At 42.2% G+C, this 26570-nt stretch overlaps 1 protein-coding gene across 2 annotated transcripts in view; it reads left to right on the forward strand.

Moving 5' to 3' along the window:
- Positions 1 to 26570, forward strand: part of FBXO15 (F-box protein 15) — a 51492-nt gene that overhangs the window by 15298 nt on the left and 9624 nt on the right. For both annotated transcript variants that reach the window (XM_080686594.1, XM_080686595.1), the window contains exon 8: positions 23286 to 23410. In XM_080686594.1, the coding sequence (XP_080542720.1) occupies positions 23286 to 23410 (125 nt within the window). The remainder of the gene's footprint in view (positions 1 to 23285; positions 23411 to 26570) is intronic.

The following is a 26570-nucleotide window of genomic DNA, read 5'->3' on the forward strand; positions in this document are numbered from 1 at the left end:
GGCTTGTTTTGACACCATGTGTGTTTTTCATGGGTGTCTTGCTGTTAGCATTACAAATGAAAGTTAATTTTCTAAAGTAAAAATTTTCTAGATGTAATTTACTTACAGGATATTTTTCCTTACATGATATTCTTCTACTATCCCCCCTTTTTTGATTTAAATATTAGGAGGCTTTTCGAAATTTTATAATGTAGTCTTGATAGCTTTTAAATTTTAATTTTTTGCACTAAAATATGACTGCTTTAGGTTCATTACATGTTATGCAATTTTACCATGAGAAGAACTACCAATAAAAATTTTAGTTAACACTCTAGGAACAGCTTTTTGTCCAGTACCATTAATTTTTCTAGAATATTTGCTTATTTCACTTAGCCAATTTAAATTAGTCTGAGAACTTGACTACTATTTTACTTTCAAATTTAATACTCTAACAACAATCTTATTTTACCCTGTAAATATTAGTGGAAAGGATTATTTGCTTTCTTGTCTAGGCCCTGAGCATTCCTGGTGCTAGGTTGGATTTAGATATAAAATCCCACTTCCCCATACCATGGGTACAAGCCAACTCAAACAAGTCTTGTTGCAGTGATAGGGCAGCTGCTGTCAGCCAAGTCTCTGTCTGTTACCTGGGTCCCGATTTGAGCTGGGCATGGGAAGCGAAGCAGTCATAGGGGCAGGAGACCTCCCTCAGAAGGGGTGAGGGTTCAGGCCCCTGCAAAGTTGGGGGGGGGTGAGGGTCTGTGCCCCACCTCTGTTGACCCCCAAGTTCTCTCCTGATGGCCCCTCTGCGACTGTGCCTGTCTTAGGTTGTTCCTTCCCTGAGGAATCTTACCCGTCTCTGGCTAACCAGCCATACTCCAGGGCCAAGCAGGGTGATGTGAGGTTCAGTTCTATCTCCTTGGTAGCCTATGCCCCCGTGGCCTCCACGCCCAGCACCTGCCTTGGGATCCCCTTGCTTGCTGGCGGGGCCCCGGCACTAATCACATATCTTGGAGAACCCAGGTTTCTTCTCCAGGGAGGGCCCAGCTCACCCCACTGGGCGAGAGACAGATCCATAGTACGAGCCACCACGAGGCTTCAACCTCAGCATGAACAGAAAGCACAGGCAACAGCTATGGGCAATTGGATTGTGAGAAGAGGGTCCCTCTTGGCCAAAAGGGCAAGAGGGGCCAATATAGAATGCTCAGGTGCCTTCCCAGGGGGCCCACTACACAGTGGAAGGGATTAAATCCTTTCATGTCCTTTTTAAATTGCTGCCAGACATTCAAAGAATTAGTTTGTAAGTTTGTTTGGGATAATTGTACATTATGCTGTTGTAATTCTAAAATATCAAGAGATGTGTTACCTTTGTCTCCAAGCACCAAAAAGATGATTTTTTATTGATTCCCAAGGGTGCGAGGTGCTATTATAGGTAATGGGGGTAGTACAAATCTGGGAAAAATTATAATGACATTGTAGAATAATATCATGTAAGGATATTCTTTGCTCTAGGCCATGGCAATTCCATTTCAAACTGGTTGTCAATTTCTTTTTGTATAGACAAGGTCTTAGTTACATTTTCTGCACCTCTCCCAGGAGCAAGTAGTGATAGTCCCTTCCTTTGGTGTCCACGCAAGCCAGAAACCTCTCTTTAATTTTACACACAAAGGAGCAGTGGTTTGATTTTGTGTCATACAAAAGGGAAGCTGGGTGGCGACCCCTGTGTAATTATACTTCCTAGCCCCACCCATGGTCCTCCTGGATGACCAAGGTGTTTGGAATTATTGGTGACTACATTAGGCAGGGGATCAGCCCATGTAAGGGCTCTTACCCATGAAGGGTCAGGAAATAAGTCCAAAATACTTCCCCATTTTCCCCAGGTAATATTACCGTACAGCTGATGACTGCTAGCATGGCAAGAAAGACATTCTCAGGCGTTCTTGGGGTTCTGGTTACCTCACAATTTCTTTTCTATTTTTTTATTATTTTATTTTTTTATTATTATTTTTACATATGTGTCCTTATTCCCCCACTACCCCCCACCCCCTACTCATGCCCCACCCCCCTGTTGTCTGCGTCCATTGATTAGGCTCATATGCATGCACACAAGTCCCTTGGTTGATCTCTCCCCCTTACTCCCACCGACCCCCTCCTTCCTTGAGGTTTGAGGTTCTGATCGACGTTTCTCAGTCTCTGGATCTGTTCTTGTTCATCAGTCTATGCCTATGCCGTTCATTATATTCCACAAATGAGTGAGATCATGTGATATTTATCTTTCTCTGCCTGGCTTATTTCATTTAGCATAATGCTCTCCATCTCCATCCATGTTGTTGCAAATGGTAGGAACTCCTTTTTTACTGCAGTGTAGTATTCCATTGTGTAGATGTACCACAGTTTTTTAATCCACTCATCTGCTGATGGGCATTTAGGCTGTTTCCAAATCTTAGCTATGGTGAATTGTGCTGCTATGAACATAGGGGTGCATATATCCTTTCTGATTCGTGTTTCTATTTTCTTGGGATATATTCCTAGAAATGGGATCACTGTGTCAAATGGGAGTTCCATTTTCAGTTTTTTGAGGAAACTCCATACTGTTCTCCACAGTGGCTGCACCAGTCTGCATTCCCACCAGCAGTGCAAAAGAGTTCCTTTTTCTCCACATCCTTGTCAACACTTGTCGTTTGTTGAATCATTGATGATAGCCATTCTGACAGGTGTAAGATGGTACCGCATTGTTGTTTTGATTTGCATCTCTCTGATGATTAGTGACTTTGAGCAGGTTTTCATATGTCTCTTGGCCTTCCTTCTGTCTTCTTTCGAAAAGTGTCTGTTTGGATCAGTTGCCCATTTTTTGATTGGGTTGTTTATCTTCTTTTTGTTAAGTTGTATGAGTTCTCTGTAAATGTTGGAGATTAAACCCTTATCATTGATATCATTGGCAAATATGTTCTCCCATGCAGTGGGCTTTCTTGTTGTTTTATTGATGGTTTCCTTTGCTGTGCAAAAGCTTTTTATTTTGATGTAGTCCCATTTGTTTATTTTCTCTTTAGTTTCAATTGCCCTAGGAGCAGTATCAGTGAAGAAGTTCCTTCGGCATATGTCTGAGATTTTTCTGCCTGTAGATTCCTCTAGTATTTTTATGGTTTCCCGTCTTATGTTTAAGTCCTGTATCCATTTTGAGTTTATTTTTGTGTATGGTGAAAGTTGGTGATCTAGTTTCATTTTTTTGCATGTATCTGTCCCATTTTCCCAACACCATTTGTTGAAGAGACTGTCTTGACTCCATTGTATGTTCATGCCTCCTTTGTCAAATATTAATTGGGCATAGTGGTTGGGTCGATTTCTGGGTTCTCTATTCTATTCCATTGATCTATATGTCTGTTCTTGTGCCAGTACCAGGCTGTTTTGAGAAGAGTGGCTTTGTAATACAGCTTGATATCTGGTATTGAGATCCGCCCTACTTTGTTCTTCTTTTTCAGGATTGCAGCAGCTATTTGGGGTCTTTTTTTATTACAGATGAATTTTTTGAAGGTTTGTTCTAGGTCTGTGAAATATGCTGTTGGTATTTTAATGGGGAGTGCATTGAATCTATAGATTGCTTTGGGTAGTATGGACATTTTGATGATGTTGATTCTCCCAATCCATGAACATGGTATGTTCTTCCATCTGTTTATGTCTTCCTCTATGTCTTTTTTCAGTGTCCTGTAGTTTTCCGCGTATAGGTCTTTCACCTTCTTAGTTAAGTTTATCCCTAGGTATCTTAATTTTTTTGGTGCAATGGTAAATGGGATTACTTTTTTAGTCTCTCTTTCTGTAAGTTCATTATTGATGTATAGAAATGCCATAGATTTCTTGGCATTAATTTTGTATCCTGCTACATTGCCGAATTCATTTATTAAGTCTAGTAATTTTTTGATGGAGTCTTTAGGGTTTTCTGTGTACAGTATCATGTCATCTGCGAATAAGGACAGTTTTACTTCTTCTTTTCCAATTTGGATGCCTTTTATTTCTTCTTCTTGTCTGATGGCAATGGCTAGTATTTCCAGCACTATGTTGAACAAGAGTGGTGAGAGTGGGCATCCCTGTCTTGTTCCTGTTCTTAGGGGAAATGGTTTTAGTTTTTGCCCATTGAGTATGATGTTAGCTGTGGGTTTGTCATATATAGCTTTTATTATGTTGAGGCATGATCCTTCTATTCCCACCTTGTTGAGAGTTTTTATCAAGAAAGGGTGTTGGATTTTGTCAAATGCTTTTTCTGCATCAATTGATATGACTATATGATTTTTATCTCTCAATTTGTTTATGTGATGTATCACGTTTATTGATTTGCGAATATTGTACCATCCTTGCATCCCCGAGATAAATCCTGCTTGGTCATGGTGTATGATCTTTCTGATGTACTGCTGGATTCGATTTTCTAGAATTTTGTTGAGGATTTTGGCATCTATGTTCATGAGAGATATTGGCCTGTAATTCTCTTTCATTGTGTTATCTTTATCTGGTTTTGGTATTAGGGTGATGCTAGCTTCATAGAAGGAGCTTGAAAGCGTTCCTTTCTCTTGAATTTTCTGGAATAGTCTGAGGGGGATAGGTTTTATTTCTTCCTTGAATGTTTGATAGAACTCCCCTGTGAAGCCGTCTGGCCTGGGCTTTTGTTTGCTGGAAACTTTTTGATGACTGCTTCAATTTCTTCCATAGTTATCAGCCTATTGAGATTTTTAGAATCTTCCTGAGTAAGTTTTGGAAGGTTGTATTTTTCTAGGAATGTGTCCATTTCATCCAGGTTGTCTAGTTTGTTAGAATAGGGTTGTTGATAGTATTTTTTAACAACCCTTTGTATTTCTGTGGGGTCTGTTGTTATTTCACCTCTTTCATTTCTGATTTTGTTTATTTGGGTCCTCTCTCTTTGCTTCTTGGTGAGCCTGGCTAGAGGTTCTTCAATCTTGTTTATCCTTTTGAAGAACCAGCTCTTGGTTTCATTGATCTTTTGTATTTTTTTTTTTTTTTGGTCTCTATGTCATTCATTTCTGCTCTGATCTTTATTATTTCCTTCCTTCTGCTCACTGTGGGCTTTTCTTGTTGCTCTCTTTCTAATTCTTTGAGTTGTTGAGTTAGATGATTTATTACCATTTTTTCTTGTTTTTTGAGGTAGGCCTGTAGAGCTATAAACTTCCCTCTCAGGACTGCTTTCATTGTGTCCCATAGGATTTGCAATGTTGTGTTTTTATTGTCATTAGTCTCCCGGATGTTTTTAATTTCTTCTTTGATCTCATTGATAACCCAATCATTGTTTAGTAGCATGCTATTCAGCTTCCAAGTGTTTGAATTTTTTGGAATGTTTTTATTGTAGTTTATTTCTAATATTATACCATTGTGGTCTGAGAAAATGCTTGATATGATTTCAATCTTTTTGTATTTGGGGAGACTTTGCTTGTGACCCAATATGTGGTCTATTTTTGAAAATGTCCCATGTGCACTTGAGAAGAATGTATATTCCGCGGCTTTGGGGTAAAATGCTCTGAAGATGTCAATTAGGTCCATCTGATCTAGTGTGCCATTTAGAATTGCTGTTTCTTTGCTGATTTTTTGTCTAGAGGATTTATCCATTGATGTTAGTGGTGTATTAAAGTCTCCTACTGTGATAGTATTGTTGTTGATCTCTCCCTTGATATCTTCCAGGAGATTTTTTATGTATTTGGGTGCTCCTGCATTGGGTGCATATATGTTTACTAGAGTTATATCTTCTTGTTGAATTGCTCCCTTTATTGTTATGTAGTGGCCTTCCTTATCTTTTATTATGGCCTTTACTTTGAGGTCTATTTTATCAGATATAAGTATTGCAACCCCAGCTTTTTTATCATTTCCATTTGCCTGAAAAATGTTTTTCCATCCCTTTGCTCTCAGTCTGTGTGAATCCTTTGCTCTGAGGTGGGGCTCTTATAGACAGCAAATATATGGGTCATGTTTTCTTATCCATTCAGCTACCCTATGTCTTTTGATTGGTGCATTTAAACTATTTACGTTTAATGTTATTATTGACAAGTACATGTTTGTTGTCATATTTTTCCTTAGTGTTTGTGTTTCTTCTTGCCTTTCTCTTTCTTCTTTTTATAGCAGTCCTTTTAGCATTTCTTGCATTGCTGGCTTGGTAGTGATAAACTCTCTTAGCCCTTTTTTGTCTGTGAAGCTCCTGATTCCACCTTCAATTTTGAATGATAGCCTTGCTGGGTATAGTATTCTTGGATTCAGACCCTTGCTTTGCATCACTTTGTATATTTCATTCCATTCCCTTCTGGCCTGGTGTGTTTCTGTTGAGAAATCAGTTGATATTCTGATAGGAGACCCCTTGTAAGTAACTTTCTGTCTCTCTCTGGCAGCCTTTAGGATTCTTACTTTGTCATTGGTGTTCACCAATCTAATTATGATGTGTCTTGGTGTCGGTCTTTTGGGGTTCAACTTGTTTGGGACTCTATGTACTTCTTGGACTTGCATAGTTTTTTTCTTGCCATTATCAGGGAAGTTTTCTGTCATTATTTCTTCAAACAGGTTTTCTCCTCCTTGCTTCTCTTCCTCTCCTTTTGGTATCCCTATTAAGTGAATGTTGTTTCATTTTGTGTTGTCCCAAAGCTCCCTTAGGCTCTCCTCTTGCTTTTTAAGTCTTCTTTCCAGTTGCTGCTGTGTTTGTGTGTTTTTTCCTACCTTGTCTTCCAATTCGCTGATGTGGTCCTCAGCCTCTTCTAGTCTACTGTTTAGGCCTTCCGTTGTGTTCCTTATTGCAGCTATGTCATTCTTCATCTCCTCTTGGTTTCTTTTCATGTTGGTGACATTCTCATTCAGTTCCTTATAGTTCTCATTGAGTTGTGTGTATTTGTCATCCATCCGTTTAAACATCCTTATAACCATTACTCTGAATTCTATCTCTGATAAGCTGCTAGCCTCGAATTCATTTAACTCCCTTTCTGGTGGTTCCTATTTTTCTTTCCTTTGGGGATTGCTTTTTTGTCTTCCCATGTTTTCCTGTAATGTTTTAATTGTAGATCCAATTGCTTTCCTACCCAGGTTCTTTTGGGAATGGTGCTACTGGTGTAATCTCTCAGTTCTCCTGGACTTGTTAATCTAGTGTAGCTCCCTACTTGAGCTATTTGGGTTCTCTTGATGTATGCCTGCAAACTTGAGAGGCACAACTGCGGTGTCTAGAAGTCAGCTGCGAGGAGGGGAGTGTCCCAATTTTTGCTGTCTTGCACCCTTAATTGAAGTCACGCATGCCCAGCAGGGACTCACAGTGGCACCCAGGAACCATCTGTTCGGGTGATGGGGTCCAGGGGGCCTGCTCTCTGGAAAGGCGTGACTGTGGTGCCCAGAGTTCTGCAGTATTGGGGTGGGTAGACCCAGCTTTTGCTGTTGCACCTGTGGTGGATAGGTGCTTACTCCCAGTGGCTGCTCACAGGAGCACCCGTGGTAAGTTTGCCAGCGAAGCACACTGAAGGACTCTGAAGGGCCCTGGCAGTGTAGCTGCGCAATTGAGGCGCCTGTGGGCCGGTATCCAGGATGAGTGAATTCAAAACTTCTACTGCTGGGGGGGAGTGCGCCCCCACTTGTTCAAGATCGCACCCAGGGAGAGCTCACAGTGGCTCCCACTAGCGCCCTGTGGGAGATGGGCTCAGGGTGCCTGCCTGTTGGAACTTCGCCTCTGTGGAGGTGCGCTTGCCGGGCAGAGTTCTGATGCACTTTGAGGGGTCCGGCACTGCAGTTGAGCCGCTGGGGAGAATGTGGGCAGTTATCCAGGAAGAGGGAATTCAGAATTTCTACTGAGGGGCTTCACGCCCTTTTCTGTGCAGAATAACACCCTTGGGGGCTCTCAGCAGCTCTCAAGCGCTGCCTAAGGAGTGGAGTGCCCTGCGCGGCTGGAAATGCGCAAATCTGGATACTCGTAAATCCGGAGTTCTGCCGCTGGGGAGGAGGAGGTTGCACTTACTGCTGCCGAGCGGTGCACCTTTGGAGTTGGAGGTCCCAGGGTCCACGGGTCTGCAGCTGGGGTAGCAGGATTTTGGCTGGAGTGGCTGCTGGGTCGCGGGGCAGTTCCAAGGCCTGTCTGGTTGGTGGTGTTGATGAGTTCCTAAAAAAGGCCGTTCTCCCCTTCAAGATGGCGTGGGCTCTGTGCTGGAGTCCCGCAGTCCGGGGAGTGCCCGCAGCAGTGGTAGTCTCTCCTTATCAAGGAGAGCCTGTCTGCCAGCCCCTGCTGCTCCTGCGAGATTTAACTTTTCCTCACTCACTCACACACACACTACGCACATCCACACACTCTGCTTTCATACCCTCACTTTGCACATATATTGTTGAGAGACACTTGAAAATCCCCCTTGATAAGGTTGCACCATTTTGTATTCCCAACTTAATGGGGATATTACGTTAATAAAATGTTTTATTCCTAAGTATGTTTGTTCTAGGTTTTTAAAATATATTCTTACAAGTTAAGGTGTTTCTATTTCTAGATTAGTTTTTTTTAAAAAAATCAAAAGAAATATTTCTGTTGATTTCTAGAGAGAGAGGAAGGGAGAGAAAGAGAGAAATACAGACGTGAGAGCAAAACATCAATCGCCCCACCGGGGATCAAGCCCTCAATCTCGGGCATGTGCCCTGACTGGATAATTGAACTGGCAATCTTTCTGTTAATGCTGATAAACCTCTGAGAATGTTAGATGTTGTTATGACACACAGGGTGCTAAGCGAAATAAAGGACAATGGAAACCAAGATGGGGATAATTCACCTTTGTCTGCTGTCTTCACAATAAAAACACATTTTCACCCTAAGAAGACTACAGGAGATTGAGGTGTTTTCTTGGCATGTGGTTCTATGGTCAGGCGCCAGCAGAGGGCGCTGTTGTCATCAGAGTCACTTCCATGGTTAGAAAAGTACAACTGGAGTGTCTTCGGCAGTCTTTTGTAGTTCCATGTGGCATACTTAGCAAACCCTGGCTCTGCCAGTGTAGTTGGGCACGACAGCACTTTGCCTCTGTTTTTAAAGAACACTTTCTCTCTGTCAAGGAGAAACAGTTTAGCATCATGTTTCTGGAATTGAGGTGGCACTGTCTGTTGTTTGTCACCAGTGAGCTGTGAGAAACCTGGCTGACTCCAAGGTGGCTGTCTGCAGGGAATGGCGGGAAGTCATTCATTAACAACCAGCTATTGACTGCAGGACTGTGCACAGCTCAGGGGGACAGATGTGTGGCAGACACAGCCTGCTTGCCCTCCACAAGGCGGGGGCAAGGGAGCCTGCTGAGCCAGGTGCCAGGCACATGGGTAGGGGAAGTGGCTCTCAAGATTCCTGGACAGTTCTGAGGGAAGTAGAGAAGGGTGTCGATCTGACACAGTGGGAGACACTCAGAGGCCAGCATCCCTGTGCCTGGTGCTGTCTTCGTCCACCTGAGCCTGTAGCTGAGGCTCTTGCCTTAGACTCCAGCATTGGGCTGGTGGGTTTAGTTCCCCGGCTGGGGACCACCTGCACGACACGCGCACACGTGTGTGTGCGTGCGTGTGTGTGTGTGTGTGTGGTCCTCATTTCCTAACAGATCTCCTGACCACCTGACAGTGTCCCCCTCAGCCGGCCACTGTGTCCAGGAACAGGCTTTCCACCTCTGATGGTGGATAAAAAGGTTCCCTGTCCTTTCTTCTCTCCCCTAAGGTTCATTTGACTGTTTGTCCTTGCACCTTTGCTTAGTCCTCCCCCAAGACCTGGGGTGTTTTCTCTTTGTACTCCTTTGTATTCTGCTACCTGACCAGTCATGGCTGCATGAAGAGTCTTTGTAGAAGGATCCCAATAATCTCTCTTCAAGGAGAATTTATGATCCCCAAACCTGTGCATTTTGCTAACTGCTCTTTGTGTGTTGCCACTAAAATGAGGCTGAAAGGAAGTTTAGGTGAAGAAATATTTGCCACCTGAATTCAATTAATGAGAGGCAAGAGGGAGGGGAGGAGAAGCAGACAGGAACTATTGAAGGAGGAATTTGTAAATGAAAACTAAGGGAAGCTTGCAAACACACCTGGTGGGGTTGTCTGTTTACATTTTGTTTTATGTGCTTTCGGAAATGTGGATGGACTGTTGGCATTGGGTCCCCAAGACCAGCCCCTGGCTCAGGATACAGTTGTGTCATTGCCTACAATATATTACAGCAGTAGGGCATTGGGCAAAATCAGTGAGGGAGAAGGTGCAGGGGGCGATTGTCAGAGTAAACGGGTGAGCCCTCAGGAGCCCTCTTCCCGAGGACTCACACAGGATCTGCTTATTTCCCCGGAATGAGATGTGAGAACACATGTGACATGTTAGCCACCTGAGATGCTCATTGGAGACTCAGCCTGGCCCAGGGTTTTTAAATTAAAAAAAATTAATTTCAGAGAGGAAGGGAGAGGGAGAGAGAGAAATATCAATGATGAGAAAGAACCATCGATTGGCTGCCTCCTGCATGCCTCTGACTGGAGATCGAGCCCCGGGCATGCCTCTCACTGGGGATTGAGCCCTGGGCATGTCCTGACTGGGAATTGAACCGTGACCCCCTGGTTCATAAGTCAATGCTCAACCACTGAGCCACACTGGCCAGGCCTGGCCCAGGGTTTTTACTGGGGTTTGGTCATGTAGGCACTCTCTGCCTGGCACTACCAAACTTCCAGACTCCTGGAAGGAAAGAGACATTAAGCATAAACCACATTGTGGTACAAACCAGTCAAGTGCAGTGAGCCACACCTGCCACTTAGGAATGGATCCAAGTTCTCAGACACCAGCAAGGACCACCCTGGCAAGCAGGCCTTTCTAAGGACAGGCAGCTTGGGCCTGCTGTACAAACTCCTTTCTGCATAAGGTCCATGAACACACGGATGAGGGAATGGCACAGTCAGTGAAAGAGCAGGCAGGAAGCTGTCCAGTGTCTTTGAAGTGCAAATAGAGCTTGAAAAAGGGTGTGATCAGCAATGCCAAGTGCGAAGGAATGTGTATTTTTTGATCTTTGTGTCAAGCTAATGATTACCAATTCTCAGAAGCTGAAGGAAAAATGTGTTGCACAGTACAGTGTGCTTATTCTTGTCATCAGGACCAAGAGGGAGTGATGCCAAGAAGCCAAGGAAACAGAGTTTTAAGTAATAAAGTGAGCTGCTTCTGTCTTTTGACTTTTTATCTGCATTGCTATAAAAATGCATTTAACAGTTAATGTCTTACTATGTGGTTTGAATTTCTGAATATATAGGAGTTATAAAGAAGCAAATAAAAATCACCCAAGGGCAACTGTTTATGTTTTGGTCCATTTTCAGATATGTACTTGTGGACCACATTGTGTGAACAACCCACTTCTTCCCCTCCCATTTGCCTTGTGAGCAGTTTCCCATGTTACCTAATAGTCCTTGAAAATTTGATTTTGAAAAGTTGTATGACATTCCATTGTTTGGTTTTATCATGATTGATTGACTGTTATCCTAATGTTGGGCATTTAGGTCTCCATTTTTCATGATTATTGTGCTATTATCATGAGCATTACTTTGAAAAATCTTTGATGATTTGAGAGGTGAAAGGGACATCTGATTTAAATTTGCATGTCTTGAATATTAGGTTGACTATTTAAAAAAATGATTGACCACAGCAAAGCTTTATGGGCTGCCATCAGCCGGTTGTTTAGGGGGTATCTTTGTAGGATCCAGCTTCAGTACTGCCTCTCATGGGTGTGTGGCCCTGGCCCTCAGTGTCCTTGCCTGCAGAATGTGGTAACATCAGGACCTCACTTACAAGGTTCCTGGTGGATGAGGGTGATGTAGTAAGGGTTGCCTCCAGGATGCTTCGCATGTGTTGCTGCTGTTGTCCTGATTTTTACATTTCTTTCCTTTAAAAAATATTTTTATTGATTTCAGAGAGGAAGGGAGAGGGTGAGAGAGATAGAAACATCTAAAATAATAAAAGTGTAATATACTAATTAGACCAAACAGCCGAATGACCTTTCGGACATCATTCCAGCCATCCTTCCTGATGAAGTCGTGGCGGTGGGGGCTGAGGCAGAGGCGGTTAGGGGTGATCAGGCAGGCAGGCAAGCAGTTAGGGGCAATCAGGCAGGCAGAGTGGTTAGGGGCAATCAGGCAGGCAGGTGAGAAGTTAGGGGTGATCACGTAGGCAGGCGAGTGTTTAGGGGTGACCAGGCAGGCAGACGAGCAGTTAGTGGTGATCAGGCAGGCAGTGAGCAGTTAGGGGCAATCAGGCAGGCAGGCAGAGTGATTAGGGGCAATCAGGCAGGCAGGCAGAGACAGTTAGGGGTGATCAGGCAGGCAGGTGAGCAGTTAGGGGTGATCAGGCAGGCAAGCAATTAGGGGTGATCAGGGAGGCAGGCAGAGTGGTTAGGCACGATCAGGCAGGCAGGTGAGCCGTAAGGAGCCAGCGGTCCCGGATTGCGAGAGGGTGCAGACTGGGCTGAGGGACCCCCCCCCCCACCCCCATGCACCGGGGCCTCTAGTCAATGATAAGGGAGAATCATTGATTGGCTGCCTCCTGCATGCCCCCTACTGGGGATTGAGCCTAAAACCTGGGCATGTGACCTGACTGGGAATCGAACCTTGACCTCCTGGTTCATAGGTTGACGCTCAACCACTGAGCCATGCCAGTCGGGTTACTTTTCTTTTCTTTTCTTTTCTTTTCTTTTCTTTTCTTTTCTTTTCTCTTTTCTCTTCTCTTCTCTTCTCTTCTCTTCTCTTCTCTTCTCTTCTCTTCTCTTCTCTTCTCTCCTTTTCTTTTCTCCCATGTTTCTTCTATTTTGTTGAATTTATTGGGGTGACATTGGTTAATAAAATTATATAGGTTTCAGGTGTACAATTCTATAATACATTATCTATATGTTGTATTGTATGTTCACCACCCCAATTCAAGTTTCATTCCATCATCATTTATCCCCTCCTATCCCCTCTTCTACCTTCCCCTACCCCCCTTCCTCCCTAGTAATCCCCATACTGCTGTGTCTATGAGTTGTTTTTTTCATAATACCTTCACCTTCTTAATCCAGCCCTGAAATCTCCTCCCCTCTGAAAGTTGTCAGTCTTTTCTCTGTATCTATGAGTCTGTTTCTATTTTGTTAGTTTATTTTGTTCATTAGATTCCACATATAAGTGAAATCTTACGGTATTTATCTTTCTTTGATTGGCTTATTTCACTTAATACTCTCCAGGTCTATCCATGCAAAGGGTGATATTTCCTTCTTTTTTATAGCTGAGTAGTATTCCATTGTGTAAATGTACCGCAGCTTTTTTTATCTACTCATCTCCTAATGGACACTTGGGCTGTTTCCAGATGTTGGCTATTGTAATAATGCTGTGATGAATATGGAGGTGCATATATTCTTTCAAATTAGTGATACCTCCAACTTGTTCTTCTTTCTCAAGATTGCTTTGGCTATTTGGAGTTGTTTATGGTTCCATATAAATTTTTGGAATATTTGTTCTAGTTCTGTGAAATACACCATTGGTATCTTGCTAGGAATTGCATTGAATCTATAGATTGCTTTGGGTAGTGTGGACATTTTAATGATGTTAATTTTTGCTACCCATGAACATGGTATACGTTTTCACTTATTTGTTTCTTCCTCAATTTCTTTCTTCAGTATCTTATAATTTTCTGAGTGTAGGTCTTACCTCCTTGGTTTATTCCTGAGTATTTTCTTTTTTACATTTCTTTTCTACCTGAATTTTTGTTTGATAAATTCCATTGTTTTAAATGTTTATAGGACTTATATGAGTTATGTTCTTTGCAAATATTTTCTTCATTTTTTTCTGTTGCCTTTTAATTTGGTCTATATTGTTTTGGATCTCTCAAAGGTATTTTGAATTGTATGTAAACCTATGCTTCCTTTGATTAACATAAAAATTTTGTCCAGTTTATAGGTTCACATGCCTGCCCCTCTTAGGTCTCTCTCTCTTTCTGTGGTGGAGGACCAGGGCCCCTTCTGCATGTGTCCTCCTCCCCTTCTCCCCCCCGCCCCCTACTCCATGGCAGGATGTTTCAAGCTTTACTTGTGTATTTTGTTATTAAAATATATGATCCCCCCCAAACATAAGATTTCTTATTAATGAGCTTTTATCAAAGACTTCTTAGTTATTTCCATCCATTTATTCTTTTAGATGTATTTAATAATTACTTGGGCAGATTAAAAAATATCTCATTTGCATTTTGATCAGATTTGTATTAAATGTGTACATTAATTTGGAAGGAATTGATCTATTTTTATTTAGGGTTTTGGACTATCCATTTAAGTTGGGGGAAATGTTCCTTATGTAGGTCCTGCACCTTTCTCTGCACATTGATACTTCCTTTATGTGTTGCCCCTGTGAGTAAATTCTTTTAGATTATGTTTTTATCAGTTGTTTGTTAAATTTGTTCTATATCCTGTAGAGTTTTTGCAATATGTTTCTCATTAAAATACTGATTAAATATTCAATGCTTACTCTTCAAAGCATAACAGGAAACATTGAGGGGATAAAAGAAGTCATGGTCCTAGAAACTTCTTTTTTCCTACCAAAAACACGGAGTTATTCAACTCTTTAGCATCAGAACCTGATAAGCCCATAAAATCTCTCTTTAAGGTTTGTTTCAGATATTTTTTGCATGTATTGTGCTATCTCATTTTTATTGGTTCCCAAAATAGATGACTATTTTTTGTTCCCTTTATTCCTTGATACTAATTACTTTCTGTGTTTCTAGGTCGGCTTATGTTCCCTAAGCACTTATCATAACAGGAAGGCATTAGAAGTAGTACAGTCCTGTCTGGGTGGTGATTACCTAGAAAAATTAGAACAGATAATTCCTTAGAGCATCTTCATCAATGGTTGTTAGTACATTTTCCCTGCTTTGTAAATTTGGTGACCCATTATAAAATATCAGCTTTACATATCACCACTCACAGAATGGAGAGCCCAGCTACCCACGCATTCTGTCAGAGCTCCTCAGGGAGGGCATGATTTGCGGGGCCCTGTGTGACATGCAGCTGTGGACTCCTTGTCAGGATGTCCAACATTAGGAATGCAATATGGCAACTGCAGAGCATTAGGCTGGGGGCCTTTGCAGCTCACAGGCTGGGCCCTGAGCTGGCTCTGCTGTGACCCAGGACGTGTGTGGAGGAGCCTCGTACCTCTGGAAACCATCAGGGAGCCCTTTTCATCTCCCTGCATTTCTGGACTCGGATTTCTGCTTCAGATTTGGCCTCCAAGTTTGATTTGCTCTTTCTCTTTGGGGATTTGAGTTCTTTTAATCATTTAAAAGGAAGGATGTGAGTTTTTATTTTGTTTTCAAAGAGACTGAAATCAGATTTTGTTACTTTTTCAAAGATATTTATTAAGGTGATTGTGGAAATAGGATCTCTTACTTAAAACAAGTAGTTTGAGGAAAATAAGTCTAATAAGGAACATAAGTAATGGGTCTTCTCATCTTTGCCCCATTGTGAATTATTTGGTGCTAGGACTCGAGATCCCCAGCATGTTGAGCTGAGAGCCACTTCTCAGATCACAAATATCTTATCCTCCATGATTCTTGTGCCTCACTTCTACTGAACTGTTAGGGTTTCTTCTCATTGTTCCAGGACTTTGACCTCTTCTTGGCTTCACTTTCCTAGGTACACAGTCTGGGCTATCCTGTCAGCGTCTCATCCTTTGTAGCCTCACAGAATCCCTTTCCCGATGTCCTGGGCTTCCCTCCATGGATAACTACAACACTGCTCACCTTGACATTGATTTTCTAACTTCATAAATGAGCAGCAGTTCCTTAGGGAAAATTACAAATGTGTGTCCTTTGGGGCTGTCATTACCAAGAGTAGCTTTCCCACCATCTCCAGCCTCACTGCATCTCCTTGGCTTTGGTCAGGTCACAAACTCAGCCCTGACTCAGCTCTGTGGCCAGATGAGCAGGATGCTTTATTCTGAGCCCAGCTTCTAGCTGCCCTCTGAAGCGTGAGGCTGACCTGGACGTGTTTCTCAGGAACATTGGAAGAGAAACAGAAACAACTAACCATATACTTTCCCCTTAAATGTCTTTGGGAGGCTAGGCTAGAAAAAAAATAATTTATACTCAAATGGACTGGACTGATAGAAAATTGGTCCAAAAGCATGCCAGGGAAATAAAACTGAAAATACCGGTCTAAACCTTTAAATACATCATTAGAAAAAGCTATTTTCAAACACTATTGAATTAATGAACAGTGAATTTTTAAAGAGTCTCAGTAAATAATTTGTTCTTTGTAAAATCAAGTTAATTGTCACCATATCAGGAACAATATGACTGACAAATGTGGGCTGTTAGGACCCTACTTAATATGAAAGAAGTAGAGACCTGTGGGTCAGAAGTTTATAGGAGATTTATTGATGCCATCACATCTACCAGGCCTGAGCTGGGGAGGGAAATTTCCTAAATAATTAGAAATTTTACTTTTTCAATCTCTCTAATTCGACTCTTGTAACTTATATAGCAACCAAAAAAGAGAGTGAGAGTTCTGATCCTTCTCATGTTCAGAGACCTTCTCTCTTTTGATATTCCACTATCTATGTTTATAAATAGCTACTTAAATTTCATGTGGATCAACGGTTTGGAAAATAACAGGTATCTGAAAACAATTAGCTGAGAAAGAGAGAGAAGACGTGGACATGCCTTGAGGAGATTTATGTTAGAGACCTAACAGGGAACGGGGACACTAAAGATTTCCTGTCCTTGAGAGTTAGTGCCAACTCTGTGTGATCATTAGACTCTAATGATTATACTGTCTTGTTATTCATTGTTTCTCTGTAGCATCAGGTCTCTGCTGCTTTAAATTGTTAATACTCTGTGGCAAATATTTTTGAGTTTATAGGATCTCCTGATAAATCCGGAGAGTTGCTATGGATGTCTGTTTCATTTCTTTGTGTATACTTATCTGAGGTGGTGGGCTAGGGTCCCATCTCAATCAGTGTTTACCTCATCAGGTTTCTCTGCTTAGTTAACCCGTGTTCTGATTTTCCTACTCAGGGGGTTCTGATCTGACTTAACTCCCTTGTCTCTTTTTTCTATGTGCCTTAGGAAAATCACTCCGTCTGCCAGTTTCTCTTCCCAAAATTCTTTACTTTCCACCTTTTAAGAGGCAAAATGAACTCTAATTATAGTTGAGAAATGATTTTAGAAGGTGCTATGAATGCCCATAGAAGACGTGACCTTTACTCCCAAAGACAGTGGGTTATTTGAGGAATCAGATCTAAGATACAGCAACAATTAAGGACATTTCAGTGCGAGCAGGGGTTTAGAACAGAACCAGATCAGTGTAGGTGGAAGGGTGCTACCAGCCACAGAGGTGACTGAGATGTGAGGACCCAGATCTGAGGCTTGGCCAGGGTCACAGGTTGGATGCAGAAGGGGCAGCCAGTGCAGGGAGCAGAGGGGCCCTCCCAGGGAGGCCAGCACAGCTAGCAGCTCACCTGTATTGAGTGCTGTTTGTTTTGTAACTTTTTATTTTGATCTAATTTCCAATTTAGGAAAAATTAAAAGAGTACAAGAACTTGCACAGACATATTTCTGGTTTTTCACCCTGGATTATTCTGCTTGTTCTAGAACTTCATATAAATGCATCATACAGGGTGTGCTCTTGTTTCTGGGTTTTTGCACTACGTTCCTTTGCATCTAAATTCTTCCTTTCAGCAAAATGCCTTTGAGTTTTGTCTTGCTGTTGCAAGTATTGTTAGCCATTCCTAGCTACTGATGAATAGTAGTCCACTGATTGTGCCACAATTTGCTTACCTGTTTTTGTAAAAAAAATATTTTTGTTCATTTTTCAGAGAGTAAGGGAGAGGGAGAGAGAGAAACATCAATAATGTGAGAGAATCATTGATGGGCTACCTGCTGTGCATCCCCTACCAGGGATCGAGCCCACCACCTGGACATGTGCCCTTGACTGTAATTGAATCCGGGACCCTTCAGTCCGTAGGTCAGCACTCTGTCCACTGAGCCAAACTGGCTAGGGCCCATTTTCCTGTTGATGGACATGAAATTTGGGTTGTTTTCTGCTTTGGGCTATTATGAATAAAACTGCTATAGAATTCTGGTGAAGACTTTCTTTTGACATATGTTTTCATTTCTTTTGGTTAATTACTTAGGGCTTGGAATTGTTGGGTCTTAGAGTAGATTTATGTATTAAAAATAGCCAAACTTTTTTATGTATAAGAACTAGTGGCCCATGGGGTGGGGTGGGGGGGGGTGTTCCTCAGCCTGGCCTGCACCCTCTCCAATCTGGGACCCCTTGAAGGATGTTCTACTGCCGGTTTACAGGAATCGGGCCTAAACCAGCAGTCGGACATCCCTCTCACAATCCGGGACTGCTGGCTCCAGCCGCTCACCTGCCTGCCTGCCTGCCTGATTGCCCCTAGCCACTCTGCCTGCTGGCCTGCTTGCCCCCAACTGCCCCCCACCACCGGCATGCTCACCCCATATGCCCCCTGCCAGCCTGATCACCCCTAACTGCCCCCCTGCTGGCCTGCTCGCCCCCACCTTCCCTCCCCACTGGCCTGCTCACCCCCAACTGCCCCCCTGCTGGCCTGCTCACCCCAAACTTCCCCCCCCGCCCCACACGCTGTCCTGGTCACTTCCAACTGATGCCCACTGATGGCCTGCTCACCCCCAACTGGCCCCCCTGCTGGTCTGCTTACCCCCAACGGCCCCTGCCGTCCCATCCTGGCCTGATCACCCCCTGGCAACCCAAGGTCCCAGCCCCTCCTTTTTTTCTTTTTCTTTTTTTTCCAGGGCCTCCTTGAGCGGAGGCCAGGGCCGGCTGGAAGCAAGTATCTAGGATTTATTTATCTTCTATAATTGAAACATTGTAGCCTTGAGCAGAGGCCAGGGCCGGGCAGGAAGCTTGGCTTCCTTCATCACTGGGGGCAACCGAAGCCTCCTGCTTGCTCCAGTTCCGTGGCTGCCCCCATTTTTGTTGGGATTTATTTATCTTCTATAATTGAAACTTTGTAGCCTTGAGCGGAGGCCAGAGCTGGCCAGGGCGGGCAGGAAGCTTGGCTTCCTCCATTGCCGGGGCAACCCAAGCCTCCTGCTTGCTCCAGCTCCATGGCAGGCCGCCATCTTGGTTGGGTTAATTTGCATATTCACTCCTGATTGGCTGGTGGGCATGGCTTGGCATAGAGGAGTGATGGTTAATTTGCATGTTTCTCTTTTATTAGTGTAGATAGATACCAGACGTTTTTGTAATATGCAAGAAAATTTTATGTATAAGAATGCCACTTTTTTTAATGTGTAAGAAAATTTTATGTGTTTTTTTTTTTTTTTTTTTTTTTAGAATGATTGCACTGTCTTATACTCCTCTCATCAAATGTTCCAGTTGCTCTATATCCTGACCAACATTTGATGTCATTAGTCTTTTAAATTGTAGCTATTCTCCTGTGTGGTGGTAATGGTAGCTCATGGTGGTTTTGATTTGCATTTTCTGATGGCCAGTAATGTTAAGTATTTTTTAATGTGCTTATTAGTCATTTGCATATCTTCTTTTTGAAGTATCTCTTAAGTCTTTTGCCTTTATAAAAATAATGAGTTGTTTTTTCTTTATTCCTGAATTGTAGGAGTTCTTTACGTATTCTGGATACCAGTACTTTTTCTGATACATGTTTTGCAAATACTTTCTCTCAGTCAATGGCTTGCTTATTCATTTTGTTAATATCTTTTAGTACCAGAAATTTCTTATTTTGATGAAATCTCATTGATCCATTTTTTATTTTGTGGTTGTTGCTTTCTTTTTCTGTCTTAAAAATTTTCATACTTCAGGTGATGGAGATATTCTTTCTTTCCTTCTGGCTGTATTTTGGTTTTGGCTTTTACATTCTGGTCTATGATCCATCCTAATTAATTTTTGAGTAACAGATGAGGTTTGCGTTGAGGTTCCTTTTATTTTCTCATAGAGATAGCAAGTTGTTTTTTTGTGAAAAGACTTTCTTTTCTCATTGGATTATTTTGATGTTTTTGTCAGAAATCAATTGCTTATAAAGTGTTAGGTCTATTTCTGGACCCATCTCTTCTATTCTGTTGATCTATTTGTGTGTCTTTATAGCAACACCATATTATCTTGATTGCTGTAGCTCTATAGTCAATCTTGAAGTCAATTTTTTTCTTATTTTCAAGGTTGTGTGGCTATTTTAGGTCCTTAACATTTCCATATAAATTTTAGAATCAGCTTGTCAAATTTTATTTATTTATATATATTGATTATTTACAAATTATCTATTAAAATGCCTGCTGGGATTATGACTGGGATTGCATTAAGTCTATAGATCAAGTTGGATAACTGAATATCTTTTTTTAAAATTGATTTTAGAGAGAGAGAAAGAAAGAGAGAAACATTGATTTGTTGTTCTACTTATTTATATATTCATTGGTTGCTTGTATGTATCTTGTCTGAGGATCTAACCTGCAACCTTGGCACATTGAGGCAACATTTTAACTGAGCTACCCTGCCAGGGATGATAGGTAGATATTTTAGCAATAGTGACCTTACAGTCCCTGAATATGGTACATCTCTACTTTATGCTTGGCAGTAGACTGGCCTTTAGATGGAATATTATTGTTGAGATAATCATGTCAGGTGCTTAGCACACTTAACCTATATAACAATCTACACTGTAATATCAGTATTTATTATTAATTCCATTGATCTGAACAAAGCTTTATAAAGTACTTTCCATTTGTATCTTTATTTAACTCAGCTTGGAGCTTGACCATGGCTGAACAGTCAGTGAATGGCTGGGTAGGGTTTGGAATGAGGTCGTTGTGACTCCCAAGGAGATGTTGGGGCATGCATGTCACTGAAAGCCACTTTGGTAAGGCTGGAATGGCATTTCCCTGCATTTGACATAGTCTTATTGATTGCTTAAGGTTAGGATTTATTCTGAATGGTTTCAGGAACACAGGAATTCAATGAGGTCATGTTAGTTCACAGTGAAGGGACCCAGGTCACTCACAACCTAGAGATAAGGTAGCTTGGGAAGGGGCAAGAGTGAGTGTGGGACTCACAGATGGAGAAATTACCAGACATTTTGGGGAGTCATAAATGTTTCCCCTGCATATTTTATGCTAATTTGTAGATTTTTCTCTCCTGGCAATAATACAAGAGAACAACTTCATGAGAATTTAATCCACTTTGTAAACATTCAGCTAGTATGAAACTAATCAGTGATTGTTCCCCCTTTTTGTATGTATTTTAATCTGTTATAACATGGGCTCTAGACACAGAGCAAGTGTGCATTGTGTCTTTACCACTTACCAGCAGTATGACCTTGGGTAAGATACTGTTAACCTCTCTCTGCAACATTTTCTCACCTGTGGATTCAGAAAACTATAATACCTATTTAATAGTGTTATTTTAAGGTGTTCTTTTAAAGTAGTCTTTTATGCTACTGTAGGTGAAGTGCTTAACACCTGGTGTGCAAGTACTCAAGATTATTACCTGCTTTATATGCACACACGTTCATACACACCTTCATTGTAAAGAGAGAGATGCCTGAGAAGTGAGGGGGTGGAGAGCAGGGGAATATAGATGCACACATAGAGTGAACACCTCTGCTCATGTTCTAAATAAGTCAGAATCCTTACGCATGCTACCGACAGCTTGAGTGAGACCAGAGGCCCTGCCCCTCTGCTGACTAGCTCAAAGCAGATTGTTTAAATGTAGGACGAGCTTTACCTCTTTTCTCTAATGGACACAGCAGTCACAGAGGGTTGGAGTAAAGTGTGCTGACCTTTAAGATACTGTGGATATTACAGTTGTGGATGGGAAGGGGAGGGTGTCTGGTGATGATAAAGTAACAGCAGTCCTTGCCTCCTGCACAGACTTCACGTTCATTAGCTCCGACATTGCCATTGAGATTTTATTGGCTGTTATATGTTGGGGTCCATTTTCAGCAGTGTCCTGAGGACGAGCCACATGGAAAATGAAGTCCTGTTTCTGTCCGGCACCTCCGGCTGCGCCAGCTGGAGGCCTCTCGCTTCTGCGCACGGCCGTGCAGGAACACAGAGCAGGGCAGAGCCACATCTGGTCCTTTCGGATTGTCATTACTGCGCCTCCGCTGAGGCCACTCTTCGTAGAGTTCCTGCCTGCTGCATCGAGTCCTGTGGTGACAGCAGACTTGCCTGGGAGGGCAGTGTCATTTGGCTCTCACTACACACCTCGGGCAGGGGGAGCGAGGCTGCGCGGTTCCTGCTAATTACTTGCAGCCTCTGTCCTTGAAACGAAAGCAGGCTAGGCCACAGCAGTCTGCTGCCCTGGCTAACAGCGCCCTCCCACAGGGCCCCCAACACCTGCCTCAAGTGGGTCTGTCTCTCAGAGCACCTTGTGTCACAGAAGAGGCAGCGGGCAGAGTATGGTCCGCATCTTTGGGCTATACCTGCATGAGAACACTGCATAGAATTGCTAGGGTAGGGCTTTGGCTCCCAAGGCAACCAAGTTTTGGTTTTACTTTATCCTGTGACATCACCAGCAGTGGGTCAAAGAACATGTGCTCTTCCCCATTTCTCTTCCTTCTGCTCTGCCCCATGATTCACATGTCCAGGTGTCTGTCTCTGCAGAAGTCATTCATCCAGGGAAGGTGCTGATACACATGCCGGTCGTGTTTCAGACTGTGAGGAAATGGGTGGGTACCTGGAGCTCAGCTGTGCTGCAGGCTCTCTGACCACAAGCACCTTGGAAATCAGAACATGCGCGTGCCCGGCTTGTGATGGGCCCTTGGTGGCCAGGTTGCTCTTAGGTGGATTTGAGTTGGTCAGCGGAGGGACAGGACCTCTGGTCTCATTCATGCTATTGGTAGCATGTGTAAGGATTTTGACTTATTTAGAGCATGATTAGAAGTGTTCACTTTATGTGTGCATCCATATTCACCTGCTCCGCAACCCCTCACTTCCCTCTGCTCCCAACACTTATCGTCCTGTCTGGGCCATTTCTGGGTTCTCCTTCCTTAGACTGCACCATCCTCATTTTCCATTTCCCTTGCTGTTAGCTTCATCTGCCTCATTAGCAGTCTCTCCATTAGCGATGGGGTGGGTATCCAGGTTCACCCCAGTCCTCTCCCTGCTTTTTCAGAGCACCCACATGTTTTTCTGTCTCTGGGATGCAGGTGCACTGCCCTGGCTTTCAGCCAGACACTTGGGTTAGCAATGCCAGTGCTTCCTCCACCAGGGGCTCCGGTTCTTAGCTGTGAGGCGACCTTCATGCAGCAGCAACCCTGCAGAGTCCTGACTTCTTGTCCTACATCAGTATATAGTAACTTAAAACACATTAATTTTTTTTCAGGATATATTGAAAATGGATATGTGAAGCTCATTGTGATACATTTTCAAAATAGCACAGAGCATCTGCCTCTGATTGGCAAAGTGGGCCTTTCCTGGAGAACTGATGTCTTTGATGGCTGCATAAAGGTAAGGGGCTGCTTTCTTTCCTTAAAGTGCCCTGGTCTCTGTATAGTAAAAATGTCTGTTGATGTATATGTATGATATTGCTTTTAAAGTCCTAGACTTACTGTTCTGGTAGCCGAAGGTGAGTGCATGTCCTTTAGCCACTGCCAGTCGGTCGTGCCTTTATCAGTGTTCCCTGAGAGAGGTGGAGGAGGCCCTGCTACGCAGTGCTGGTTGCAGCCTGTGCCCCTCAAAGCCCTTCGGTCTGTTTGTTCTGTGGAGAAAGAGTGGAGCTGCAGGTTGGACCAGGCCAGTAACATTGACTCAAAACATGGTAACTACTCATCAACCAATTCAAAATTTATTGCAGTTATGACGTCCAGGACACAGCTATTTCCTTGAACAGTTAAATCAACTTAATTCTCTATCAAAACTTAGCCACATGGATGGGAGAGTTGATTTAGTGGTTGGGAGTTGGCAGGGAAGTGGGGAGGAGGGGGAGGAGAGAGAGGAGTAGCAGGAGTAGGGATGCTCTAACATATGTTCATTTCCTTCTGTGGTCCTTGTGCCCATGGCTGCCCCTGGTTTATGCTACTCTCCATCTTTATTTTGTGGGAACGAATAGAATGTTCATATTTAGTGGGATGGATCTCTTGTGAATGCAGAGGTCCTCCAGTAACAAAGCTTTATTCTGCCATACGTGTGTGGACACCTTGCTGGAACTATCTGTGATGATGACTTAGATCAAGAGCCGTATTATCGTCAATGAGCATTAAAAGGACCTTTTTTTGGCGGCTATTTATTTTTTTAAATTTATTCACCATTAAATATATATATATATATATATAAGTTTATATATATATATATATAATTATTAAGGTATTATATGTGTACATATCTTACCATTGCCCCCCCCACCCCACTCCCATACATGCCCTCACCCCCCAATGTTTTGCATCTGTTGGTTATTCTTATATGCATGCATATAAGTCCTTCGGTTGATCTCTTATTTCCCCCACCTCTCCCTAACCTTCCCGCTGTAATTTAACAGTCTGTTTGATGCTTTACTGCCTCTGTATCTATCTTTTTGTTCATCAGTTTATAATGTTTTTCATTATCCACAAATGAGTGAGATCATGTGGTATTTTTCTTTCATTGACTGGCTTATTTCACTTAGCATAATATTCTCTAATTCCATCCAGGTTCCTACAAATGGTAATAATTCCTTCTTTTTTATGGCAGCATAGTATTCCATTGTGTAGATGTACCATATTTTTCTGATCCAGTCATCTGCTGACGGGCACCTACGCTGTTTCCAAATCTTAGCTATTGTAAATTGTGCTGCTATGAACATAGGGGTGCATATATCCTTTCTGATTGGTGTTTCTAGTTTCTTAGGATATATTCCTAGGAGTGGGATTACTGGGTCAAATGGGAGTTCCATTTTCAGTTTTTTGAGGAAACTCCATACTGTTCTCCACAGTGGCTGCACCAGTCTGCATTCCCACCAGCAGTGCACGAGGGTTCCTTTTTCTCTGCATCCTCGCCAACACTTGTCGTTTGTTGATTTGTTGATGATAGCCACTCTGACAGGTGTGAGATGGTATCTCATTGCGTTTTGACTTGCATCTCTTGGATAATTAGTGACTTTGAGCATGTTTTCATGTGTCTCTTGGCCTTCCTTCTGTCTTCTTTCGAAAAGATTCTAATTAGGTCCGTTGCCCATTTTTTTATTGGATCATTTATCTTCCTTTTATTAAGTTGTATAAGATGCCTGTAGATGTTGGAGATTAAACCTTTATCAGTGATAACATTTGCAAATATGTTCTCCCATACAGTGGGGTTTATTGTTGTTTTGTTGATGGTTTCTTTTGCTGTGCAAAAGCTTTTTATTTTGATGTAGTCACATTTATTTATTTCCTCTTTGGCTTCCACTGCCCTAGGGGCAGTATCAGTGAAGAAGTTCTTTCGGCATATGTCTGAGATTTTGCTGCCTGTGGATTCCTCTAGTATTTTTATGGTTTCCCATCTTATGTTTAAGTCCTGTATCCATTTTGAGTTTATTTTTGTGTATGGTGTAAGTTGGTGATCTAGTTTCATTTTTTTGCATGTATCTGTCCAATTTTCCCAACACCATTTATTGAAGAGACTGTCTTAATTCCATTGTATGTTCATGCTTCCTTTGTCAAATATTAATTGCGCATAGTGGTTTGGGTCGATATCTGGATTCTCTATTCTATTCCATTGGTCTATATGTTTGTTCTTGTGCCAGTACCAGGCTGTTTTGAGAATAGTGGCTTTGTAATACAGCTTGAAATCTGGTATTGAGATCCCTCCTACTTTATTCTTCTTTCTCAGGATTGCTGTGGCTATTCGGGGTCTTTTTTTATTTCAGATGAATTTTTGGAGAGTTCTCTCTAGGTCTGTGAAATATGCCGTTGGTATTTTAATGGGGAGTGCATTGAATCTATAGATTGCTTTGGGCAGTATGGACATTTTAATGATGTTGATTCTCCCAATCCATGAACATGGTATGTTCTTCCATCTGTTTATGTCTTCCTCTATGTCTTTTTTCAGTGTCCTGTAGTTTTCCGCGTATAGGTCTTTTACCTCCTTGGTTAAGTTTATTCCTAGGTATCTTAATTTTTTTGGTGCGATGGTAAATGGGATTGCTTTTTTAGTCTCTCTTTCTGTAAGTTCACTATTGGTGTATAGAAATGCCATAGATTTCTTGGCGTTAATTTTGTATCCTGCTACATTGCCGAATTCATTTATTAAGTCTGTTAGTTTTTTTGATGGAGTCTTTCGGGTTTTTTATGTACAATATCATGTCATCTGCAAATAAGGACAGCTTTACTTCTTCTTTTCCAATTTGGATGCCTTTTATTTCTTCTTCTTGTCTAATTGCAGTGGCTAATACTTCCAGTACTATGTCAAACAGGAGTGGTGAGAGTGGGCATCCCTGTCTTGTTCCTGTTCTTAGGGGAAATGTTCTTAGTTTTTGCCCATTGAGTATGATGTTAGCTGTGGGTTTATAATATATAGCTTTTATTATGTTGAGGTATGATCCTTCTATTCCCATCTTGTTGAGAGTTTTTATCAAGAAAGGGTGTTGGATTTTGTCAAATGCTTTTTCTGCATCAATTGATATGACTATGTGATTTTTATCTCTCAATTTGTTTAT

The sequence above is a fragment of the Plecotus auritus genome (genome assembly GCF_963455305.1).
Source record: "Plecotus auritus genome assembly, chromosome: 8".
NCBI lineage: Eukaryota > Metazoa > Chordata > Mammalia > Chiroptera > Vespertilionidae > Plecotus > Plecotus auritus.